Source organism: Epinephelus moara, chromosome 14 (genome assembly GCF_006386435.1).
Source record: "Epinephelus moara isolate mb chromosome 14, YSFRI_EMoa_1.0, whole genome shotgun sequence".
In the NCBI taxonomy this organism is placed as follows: Eukaryota; Metazoa; Chordata; class Actinopteri; order Perciformes; family Serranidae; genus Epinephelus; species Epinephelus moara.
The window spans coordinates 15,987,471-15,999,408 of record NC_065519.1 but is presented as its reverse complement, the minus strand read 5'-3'; the positions used below and the strand labels follow the sequence as shown (position 1 = coordinate 15,999,408).

Genomic DNA, 11,938 nt, shown 5'->3' with positions numbered 1-11,938 from the left:
TTTCCACACAGAAGTTTATGTAGTCCGTAATGCATGATGTCATACTGTCAATGTCCTCTCCATGGGAATCGCTGAGTACCTCCCACACAGTGGCCTTGAAGCAGTCTTTCAGGGCCTCCTCGGCCTCCTCAGACCACCTCTTCACAGTGCGGGTGGTTGCTGGTTCTCTGTGCACCAGAGGTCTGTAGACAGGAAGAAGATGAACCAGGTTGTGATCAGCTCTTCCCAGGGGGGGCAGGGGGGATGAGTGGTTTCCCTCCTTGGTGTTGGCATAAAATAAATCCAGTGTTTTATTGTCTCTGGTGCGGCAGGAAACATACTGGGTGAAGGTGGGCAGGGTGGTGGATAGACAGGCGTGGTTGAAGTCCCCAGAGATCAGAAGGAGGGCCTGAGGGTGCTGTGTTTGCAGCCTACAGGGCCTGAGGGTGCTGTGTTTGCAGCCTACTTGTAACAGAGTGGAGAATGTCACAAGCAGACTCATCTTTAGCAGACGGGGGGACATACACTGCTACCATAATGACATGAGAAAACTCCCTGGGTAGATAATATGGTCTCATGCCAACAGCCAGCAGCTCAATGTCCCTGCAGCAATGCTGTTCCTTGATAGTGATGTGCCCAGAGTTACACCATCTATCATTCACAAACACAGCCAGCCCTCCTCCTTTCCTCTTAGTTAATATGTCACATAAAACACTTAAGTGTTGCCAGACTGTTTCTGCTACCGAAGTAAAGTGTGGAAAGGTAGCCTAGTTAATGACTGATGAGATTCATCTGACCCAAATGTTGCATTTATGGTTACGGGAGCCGTTTAACAGTGTGTGGATTATTCATAAACTATCATCTTTTTTGCTAGTCCTCATGACACGGGTGTCTCGTTATTTTGAGCTGCAGTGATGGAACCAGAGTGTAAAATGTGGACTAAATTAAGCTTTGCAGAAGTTAAAATCCAGCTAAAATCATGTGTTTAATGTTTCTCTGTGTTTGTTAGAAGCTCTGTCTAAAAACAGTGGAAATAGAGCCCTGGAACAATGAAATATTCTGACCTAAAATAATACATAGGCTCCTCTTTTTTTACTTGAGACTCTGAACTTTTGTCTGTGGATACTTTTTTCTTCAGTGATCTGATTGGTCAGAGGTCAGGGTGTTGACAGGCAGTGATCCTATACTCTGAAGTTAACCTGCTCCAGAGCAGGTTAGCTATTAAGCATAAGTTGCCACGGTGATTTATCCCGGTAAAAAGAGAATCATCTTCGTACTACTGAAAACCCAGAGTTAACCCTGAAGTTACCTCGCTAACTCCAAATCCTGCTTCCTAGTACAGGCCACAGGTAAAGTGTAACGAGCTGGGGAACGAGGCCACTGGGTGGCAGGAAAAAAGGCCTCATGAGGCTTTGCTATGTAGTTATGTTGTTAGGGCCCTATATAATCTTACTATATGACGAAAACTCTGTCTGTGGGTATGTCTGTCTGTGTGTCTGTTCCACGTTTTTCTCCTCACTGACTTGGTCAATCCATATGAAATTTGGCACAGTGGTAGAGGGTCATGGGAGGATGCAAATGAAGCAATATTACATCAATTGGCCAAAGGAGGGCGCTATAGCAACCGATTGAAATTGCAAACTTTGAATGGGTATGTCGTAGAGACATGAAACTTTGCACAGAGATGCCTCTCCTCATGAGGAACAAATTTGCCTCAAGAACCCATAACTTCCGGTTATATAGATTCCGCCATTTTGAATTCTTGGAAAAACACTTAAAATCGATCTCTTCATAGGAAGTTTGACCAATCTGCATGAAACTCTGTGAACATAATCTAGGGTTTGACCAATCTGCATGAAACTCTGTGAACATAATCTAGGGGCCAATATCTAAAGTTCCCTCTTGGCAAAAGTTGGTAAAACGTACTTAAACTGAGCTTCTATAAGGCAATGAATATTGCAGAGGGCGTGGCTCATCACATAAAGGTGTATAACATCTCAAGGCTTTCACCGATCACCACGTAACTTTGTAGGCATATGACCACACATAATCTGAGGGGACCCCTCCATTATTGACCTGATCAGACAAAATGGGGGTGCTAGAGAGCTAATTTGTTATCTAGGCCTAACCTCCATATCGATTTTTACTAAACTTGGTAGATATGTAGAACAGGACGCCTCAAGGTGACTGGAGAAATTTAACTCTAATTGGCAACTGGGTGGCGCTATAACAACAGAAAAATACTCAAAAATGGCTAAAATGCGACCGATCGCTGTGGCTCCCCCTGTGGCCCAATGTTTTTTTTTTCTTTCTAATTTTTGGTATGACTAAGGCATGGTATGGTATGCTGTAGATAATCACGGAAACTGTCAGTGTGTCATTCTGTCAGTCAGTCATTCTGTCAGTCCCACATTTTTCTTCTCACTGACGTGGTCAATCTATGTGAAACTGCACATAGGCATTGAGGATTGGCATAGGTAGAAGGTGACAAAGCTACCAATGAGTATGGACTAGTATAGTATTAATAAAAAATAGTAAAAGATTAACATTTAGATTTTTTTTTCTTCCCCTATTTGTGGCGCCCCTACGGATGATGGACAGGGGTGTCAAGGGGAAGCTTACCAAGGGTGCCAAATGTGCAAGCGCTGACAATAGCGACGTTAAATGCAACAAAGGAAATCCTCATACACTGCTGAGGACTATTTCCTGTAACAAATAGAACACACTGTACAGTGAAGGCTGCAGGTTCACATTATCTGAACAGTCCATCCATTCTTGATGAGTTCATTCACTTAAACACGTAGCCCGTTCCCTGTTCCCACAGCTTGTTCGTAAATATTTACTGGGAATAGTTACTGAATTGTGAATAGCGCCTTCTCATGAACAAAATATGTTTTTACAGAGAAATGCTAAATATGATGACCCACAACTTCGTTTAGAAACTTTCACCTTCAGGTCAAGTCTGTCAGTCGACAATCTTGTCCCGAAATTATGCTGAAAATAAACATCTCGGAGTTCCACTTAAAAACGTGACAGGCTGTGTGTCCAATGCTACTGGAACATGGGGGGAGAAAAAACAGAAGAGGGGCAGAGTAAAGAAGGAGGGGTCATACCACGTGAGATTTTGTCTGACATCATTTAAAACCAATTTCCTCTCTCCTTTAAGGGAGTGAGGCACAGAGGCGCAGAGCACAGTAGAGGAACGTACTCGAGCAGTGTATTGTGTCTGAATTTCACATCTGGACTTCTTCAGGAGGAATGGCTCTTCTGCCTACAAGGTATGCATGCATGTGTTTTACCAATCATTCACTGTAGTCAGGATATTAACTGTCAACAGCTGAACAATGAACAGTTCAGTGTCAGTTTGTGCTTTCTAACATTGTCTGTGAATAACAGTTTACAGACACTTAAAAATGTACTTACCTTTACAAATAAAACTGATCTCAAACTAAAATAGGGTTAAATGTAACATGATACAGACACAGCCTGTTTATATGAAGTGCTTTTGCTGTTCTGACATGTCTTGTCTCAACACGTCAAGTGTTGGATTTTGGTGAATTTCAGCCCCAGTGTGAGTCAGTGAGATCGGAATTACCAGTATTCAAAACTGTTTGTACTGTGCTGATACAGCAATACATAAAGGGTTAAAGAACATTTTTGATGCATTAAAATTGAAAGCATTTATTATGTGCCAAAAAAAGTAATCAGTGATGGAAAGCAACTCATTTACTCAAGTGCTTAGGTTCAATTTTGAGGCACTTTACTTGACTACTTGTTAACTTGAGTTACTTAGCAAATACATATTAATAATACCACAACACTATATATATATATATATATATATATATATATATATATATATATATATATATATATATATATATATATATATATATATATAAAAATATAGATAAAACCTAATAAGCTACACAGCAAATACATACATTTATATACATTTCAACTGTACATAACATAGTTGAGATCTGTCTCACATTTACCAGCTTCAACATTTAAGTGATGTACATTAATACATTAAAAAATAAAATCTAAAAAGAATATATATATGTCTTCTGAAACTGGCCATTCTGCACAATGAGTGCTTTACTTTTGGTTCTTTACGTATATTTTGATGCCAGTGCTTTTGTACTTTTACTTAAGTAAAAAATTGAATGCATGAGTTTTGGTTGTAACAGCATTTATACGCTGTCTTATTGTTATTCTTACTTAAATACAAAATCTGAGCACTCCCACCTCTGATAATAATACACAAGGAAAAGTTCAACTGTAGTATATGCACACAAGTTGGGGGAAAAGAAAGACAAATGGAGAGTCTTTCCTACAACTGCTTTTACTGTTTTAAAATAACACTATAGAAACAGGGCTCTTTGTGAGTGTGTTTTGCTGTACACGTATTACATTTAATGACATGCACTGTCATGGATGTAGCTCATCATATGCAAATGTTGTCAAAAATATTCCAATCTGCATGTTTATGGTTTAGGGTACTTCCACTACAGTAGTTTATCCATTCAAAAAGGGGAACCTGACCAGATGAGTGCAGGAAACACTGCCATGAATGTTGCTGGTTCAGCAGCTTTACCCACAAAACTATCAGGAAATCACAGTGGGTGTCATCCTTCATTGCTCATTGTCAAGGATGTATCTATATCTTTATATTTATATCTATATATGGACATGATTTTTTTTTTTTTTTAAAACATGATTTTTTTTGGCATGTTCAGCCCCTGACGTAGTGTGAATCTTATAAAAAACGATCCTATTAATTTCAATTATTCACAATGGCAGTCTCAGTGTTTCATGTCAGCAAACACCCCACCCTCTGCATGGTTTATTTTCCTGGTCTTCATCATTTTGTCAAGAGTGGTGCTGGCTCACAAAACAGGCCATTATCAGAGAAATTATTTATTAATCCTTGACAAATGTTTGAAAGGGATTTGTAAGCACTTCACATGTCATAAGGCACTTAAAAAAAAAAATTATTTATTATTCGATGATCCTCTTGCTTGGGCTTACACAAATATGAAATTGTATTCTGCAAAAACAGGATTACTTTGATTACAAAATATAGGTAACATAACCTTAAGCTTTATTTTAAAAGTTAGCTCTATTGGTCTTTATTATTTAAAAGAAAAACATAAAACTGAAGACAATCGTCTATAAAACACCACGCTAATGTCTCAGCTATACTTTGTTTTATAGTAACTCATCAAATCTGACTGTAGCTGTCTTATTTGAGGAGTTATCACAGTGGTGTGCCAGAAAGATTACTGTAAATCTGCCTAAATATTGGGTCTAAATGCTCCCACCCTTTTTTTATGAACAATCAGTTTCTCTGGGAACTGTTTTAAACATCCAATGTCACTCAGTATTTAATATATAAAGCTGTAGCTGATAACTTTTCAAAAATAAACTTTATATATCCTGAAACTGTTCGTATACACAGCACTAAATGAGGCAGATAATCATATTCCTCTGCCAACTCTATTGACCTGCAGCATGCACTTCTAATGGCCTTACTGCACCTGAACAAAAAAAAACAGCCAATCAGAGCCGACGCGTCTCTAACGAAGCTGTCAATCATGTCAGGCAGCACTGATCAAATATGAATCAAGATTCTCTCCGATACAATTAAACAAAACACCAAGCACCGCCCAATAGCTGGACCAGCTTTCTCATTTCACAGCTAAACAGTGCACTAAAATGTTTCTGAAAACACGAGTTGAGATTTAAGCAAAACAGTAACAGAATATTCAGTCATATTTGACTGTTTAATGTACTTCTTTCAGAATATAGTGACAGCTATTTTCAGTTAAAGGCACTGTATGGAAGAATGTGGCCAAAACGGTTACTGCACTCAAATTCAAAATACTGCCGCGAGTCGTGTCCGCCCCCCCTCCCCTACAGATTCGAGGTTGCTGGACAGCAGCACGCTGGAGACTGATTTGTTTGCCCACGGGCGGCTGCCGTGGCAGGGCTGCGTCGCCGCGTCCTTGATCTTCGGTTTTCCAGCGGACCGTTCGAGCAAGTCCGGCTTCTCTGCTGCTAACGCTGCTGCCGGGATACAGCTGAGGAGGAGCCGGCTGCTAATGCTATGTACCGGGACACTGCTAATGCTGCTTGCCGTGCTGCTGTAGCTCAGTCATAACTGTAACTGATGCTGAGACTCTACTGACTGCGTGACTGGTAGACAGCGGTGGGTGGCGCAACAGGCCAAAACACAAATTCAAAACATAAACATGATTTGCGGACCACAAAAAAATTTTTTAGATGCAAATATTCTGGCCGTACTATTGTTGTCGGTGAGATCAGTATGTTATATGAACATTATTCCTTAGTCTCTGTGACATGTTAGGATGATTTTACAACTATTTGCTTTAGATTTCTTACATATAGCTCCTTTAAAAGTTACCAACTGTAGCTTTAACAGTTGACAGCATTAACTTAGTGTCTCTCTGTATTTCACATTATGAAAAGAAAATGTCAAAGTTACCTTCAAAGTGTCTTTGTTTTAATCTGCTGTCTTGTTTGCCTTCCTCCTCCACAGCATCCCTGCTAACTTCACCACTGTGGCTTTATCTGGAGATCTAAACAGCACGCATGGCCCTCTTTGTCCTGGCACAGAATCCGCGGAATGGCACTACACTGTGCTGCCAGTGTACATCCTGCTCGTCAGTGTGCTGGGAATGGTGTTTAATGCATTTGTCCTGATGGTTTTCTGCTTCCACAAGAAGGCCTGCACCGTGGCTGAGATCTACTTGAGCAACATGGCCATTGCTGACCTTGTCCTGATGACTTGTTTGCCCTTCTGGGCTGTGTATGCAGCCAATAAATTCAACTGGCCATTTTCTACTCCCCTGTGTAAACTGGTCACCCTTTCCATCAACATGAACGCTTACTGCAGCATCTACTTCCTTGTTCTGATTAGCATAGATCGTTTTGTAGCACTGGTGCACCCGCTGTCCCATGAACGAATGCGTAGGCCAAAATGTGCCAAACTGGCCTGTATGCTGGTGTGGGGTTTTGGCCTGCTCATGGGTGTCCCCACACTTGTCTACAGGGACGTAAAATATTTCCCTCACATAAATTCTACTCCATGCTATCTTAATTACCCAAATACCCATGTACAGCTTACGTTTGATGGGATGCTGATGATGTTTGGCTTCATCATCCCTGTTTCAATTATTTCGTACTGCACTTTCAAGATTATTAAAGCCCTGCAGAACCGGTCAATTGATGCGTTAAACACCAGGCAGACAGAACATAAGGCCACTACTCTGGTGCTGGCAGTCCTCCTGGCATTTATGATCTGCTGGGTGCCATACCACCTGATGAAGATACCAAACGCACTAATAATACTTGAGCTACTGACATGTGACGTCCTCGCCATCGTAAACACCTGCAGCCATGTCTTCATGTACTTTGCCTTCTTCAACAGTGTTCTCAACCCCATACTCTACGTCATTGTAGGAAAAAACTTCCAGAAAAAAGTTAGGGAACTCTTCAAGAGACGGAGCTTTGACAGGTCAACCTCCTACACACGCTCAAACCTGACAAGAAGTGTTAAAAGTGAGCAAATCTAGCATGGGGTTTTTTTTTTACAGTTTTGTATGATAAAATAGTTAGTTACTTTCCCAGAAATTCATTCATTCATTCATTCATTTTCCATAACCGCTTATCCTGTTAGGGGTCGCGGGGGTGCTGGAGCCTATTCCAGCTGACATGGGCAAGAGGCGGGATAGAGCCTGGACAGGTCGCCAGACTATCACAGGGCTGACAAATAGAGACAACCAACCATTCAAGCTCTCATTCCCACGCTGACACGGGGAGAACATGCAAACTCCCCTGGGATTGAACCCCCCCACCCCGGGTTCGACCCAGGAATCCTCCTACTGTGAGACAACAATGCTAACCACTGCACCACCGTGCCGCCCACGTGAGAAAAACATTGTTTAAACTCCCTCCTGATTGTTTGCTGCGAGTGAATTATAACTCTGGGCTTTAGCTAAGAGGAGTGAGGGTGGTGTTCTGGTGTTTGCCATCTACACTTTGTTTGATCTGTTCCCAGCCTATTTTTATTGCACTCTGTGATGTTCTCACTCCTATTTCATCAAATACGGACGCTTGGTCAGTGGCCCACTGGAGTTAGACACTGACACACAAAGGCACACTTAAGCAGTGGTATGAGATGTCCCAGGCAGCAGCATTTGTTGACACTCCGGGTAACTACCGCAGTACAAATAGCAAGAAAGTCATTTGGTGGAAGGGAGTGGAGGATGGGTCAAGCATACTCCAGACTTTTACACAGGAGTCCGTCGTTTGTGTCCTGTGTAAACCCCAAAACATTTTTTTTTACCTGCTTTGTAAGTTTATTACGAAAAAGACCATATGCATTTAATGAGCAGAGCAGAAATTTCACATTTACTGTGAAAAGAGACGATGCATGTAACGAGCATAAATCGACATCCCTGAGAGTCCAAAATTGACGAAGGAGGGGTACTTGTCACATCATATATTGACGAGACAGGCCGCTGACCAAGCATCTGTGTTTGACAAGATGGAAGTGAGAACTGATGTACTTGCACTTAAACCCGACCTCTTATTCCTGAGTGTATTAGGCCTTTCTAAACAGTGCCAAGAACCCATGTTTTCTCCGTGCAACACTTCAGAAGGAAAGTTGACGCTCTGTTGTGTCTACTAATATCAGCAGACCAGAGGAAGTCAAGGGTGTGGTCATTTATTGCAAGGGATTAGATGTGAATCTTTCATTTTAGGATATGAGACTCAGTTTACTGTACATGCCAGTCTAACACTCATGCACTAAATGCTGTTTCATTAGAAATGCTTTTAGACTTAACACAATAATAGCACTGCTACATGATTTAACAGCATTACGAGATTGTGTTTGATGTAATCGGCACAAGCTAAGACAATGGAAGTAATGTACAAAAGAGATGGGAAAAGACTTTGTGTCTCTGTGGAGAAGCAACGCTTTAAAACGTTACAATGACACCTTTATGATAAGCTGTTTGTGTTGGGTGTATGTCTGTGAATGTGTGTTTCTGTACTGTTATACTCTCACTGTCTTGTGATGTTTCTATGTTAAACACCAAACGAACATATTTATAGCCATGTATTCTCCCTTCTGTTTCTGACACTGTAACTCATGTATCCTTTCCTTGACCCTAGAGAGCTAAAATAAGAGTCGCCACCTACACACTGCGCCTATTTGCATGCTTGTACAGTCTGTTGCTTTGTACTGTTTGTTTTCTGTTCAAAGTCACAGCAGCATGTTAGTTTAGTCATGTTGTTATTTCTTTACAGTGTGAGCAAACGTCACTGCTCATGAAACGGCCTCTGTGTATCAATTGTGAAACTATTTGCATCATCAATTTAATGCAACACCTGGAGAGGCATAAATGGAAAGACTTAATCCTTTGCTGACTTATGAATAAACATGCACCTATGTGAGTGTATAAAGACATGCTCTTCTGTTTTTTTCTTCAGTCTGCAAACCACTAATATGTTCCATCTGTACATGTCATATGTACCATATGAGGATGTAACCATGTTAACTACTGAGTTGTCAAAACATAAAAAAGAGAATTGACCTATGGCTAAGCCACGCCCCCCTCTACTCACTCGGACAAACTATCAACATTCAGTGACCGGCGCTATGGCAGGTGTCACAGTACACGGCATTTCGCAGGAGGCAATTGATGATTTTTGGGGACATAACGATCAGATGTCATTGAGAAGTAACCAAAAGGGCCTAAACTACGCATTGGAGGGATATATTAATCATTTTATTGTTGAGGAGGTCGATGAAAAGCTTAAATTACAAGCCAAAATTTACAGGTCACAGTGTACGCTTGTGAACCACATCTTGTTGCCGTCGCCATCAAAGACAGCAAGATAAAGTGCCACTGAAGTTAAGGTTTTTGGCTCAGAATATGATAAAAAGGATAACGGCCTTTTTACCATCTTTACCAAGAGTGTCTCTCCGTTAGTTTGGTGCTACAGTATTTACACTGAATCATTCAGCATAACGTTTGCCAACCTTTGTTATCTCTGCGATTACAGATAAATTATTGAAGCTAAGCTCCAGAAGTTAACGTTAGCTTAACTAGAGCCCTTTGGACAACAGCTGACAATGATGTACGATCACCAAAGTACAAAACTAGAGCAAAATAGGCTAATGAACTCCCAGCAAACAAGGTGACATGATAAACAACGCAGCTAGGAGCTAACGTGAGGCTAACGTCAGCTAACGTTAGCTAGAGATGTTAAAGATAACTTTATTTCTTTCCAGCAAAGTGACAATATGTTGCCTCAAACACGATGTTGTCTTACCTTAAAACAGATGTAGACATCATTGTTAATCTTATTCATGTTGAGTTGATGTTGTGGTCTAATGTAACCACACAACTTTATCCAAAGGAGACACTTTTCTCGGTTGAGATGTGGTTTAAAGTGTAAAAAATACCCCTCGTCGCCCAGCCTCTCAGGATACCTTGTGTCGGAGTTGCATGTACTCCATGCACACCGTTTGACCATTTTTAAACTTCAAATCTCTGAAAAAGCTCATAAAACCGAACAAAACTGACTTTCTGTAATGCATTTCAATGAACGTCCAGGCAGAGAATGTCCGAGTGTATGGGAATGGCTATATGCACTGTGATTGGCTCATCGCGTTTGAGGGCGGGGCTTAGCCATAGGTCAATTGAGATGTAAATAAATGTTAAGTTTTAACATATCTGCTACATATAAAACATACAAAATCAGCGTATCTGTGGTTGCAGAAAGATAGATATCATATATAGACAATTTAAGAAATTTTATTTATGAAATAGAACAGTGGTATATTACATATCATTATCATTCTTATAGATTTCTGTTTTTAGATTGTAAAAATATCAACAAGTTAACTGCTGAGATGGTCAGGGTACCTTCAGGCAGTTCGTTTTTTTTCGTTTTAAACCAAAAACGAAAAAACGGAAATACCGTGGTTTTCCCGTTTTTTCCTTTTTGGTTTAAAACGAAAAAACGAAAAAACTGAGCCGTTTTTCCGTTTTTGTTATCAGAACCAAAAAACAAAAAACAACAAAACCAAATTCAAATAACAGCCCGATTTTGTTTTTTTGCAGATTCATTTTTTCATTTATTGTTTTGGACAAAATGTAGAACTGCGGTGACATCAGAGGCAGTACTCCCTAAGAACTTCAAAATAAGCACAGTTCCCCTTATATCAACAAATCTTGTATTAGTTTTGGCTTCTGTCTCAAGTGACTTCACACAACTCCCTCTGGAGCCACAAAAGTGGGAGGTTGTGTGAATCCAACCTGTTCTCATCCCAAGGCCATCATATGTACAGGGTTTTTGTTTTACATGAGAAAAAAATAGGCTATAGACTAATTTCACATGGCCAGAAAACCAGAGCTATGCACAAGGCTCTGCAACAGATGAGTATAGTATTCTGTGTTTTTCTGTGGTGTGTTACCTTCGACATCATGGACAGCCAGAAAACAGGTACGTAAACAATAGAAAGGAGCATGAGGGCTGTGAAATTGGTACATTGGCATCACTGACTTGTTCAGTCTCTCTTAAAGTTAAATGGACGTAGCTACTGTGATGTCTGACTGAGAAGCCGTGGTTTTCCTGTTTTTTCCTTTTTGGTTTAAAACGAAAAAATGAGAAAATGGAGCCATTTTTCCGTTTTTGTTGTCAGAATTAAAAAACGAAAAATGACAAAAAAATTCAAATAACAGCCTGATTTTGTTTTTTTGCAGATTCATTTTTTCATTTATTGTTTTGGACAAAAAGTAGAATGGCGGTGACGTCAGAGGCGGAAGTAACTTCAAAATAAAAGACAGGAAGATAAGATTGCCTATAAAACTTATAAATATCCTATAAAACTTTCCCATGTATCTTTTATTTCCAC

The 11,938-nt window shown here is 40.3% G+C and overlaps 1 protein-coding gene across 1 annotated transcript in view; it reads left to right on the top strand.

Moving 5' to 3' along the window:
- Positions 1-9,475, top strand: part of LOC126401523 (B2 bradykinin receptor-like) — a 13,834-nt gene extending 4,359 nt beyond the window's left edge. Inside the window, exons 2-4 of the mRNA XM_050062862.1 lie at positions 3,146-3,257; positions 6,545-7,566; positions 7,685-9,475. Coding sequence (XP_049918819.1) covers positions 3,238-3,257; positions 6,545-7,566; positions 7,685-7,818 — 1,176 coding nt within the window. The 5' untranslated portion in view covers positions 3,146-3,237 and the 3' untranslated portion in view covers positions 7,819-9,475. The remainder of the gene's footprint in view (positions 1-3,145; positions 3,258-6,544; positions 7,567-7,684) is intronic.
- The last annotated feature ends 2,463 nt before the right edge of the window (positions 9,476-11,938 follow it).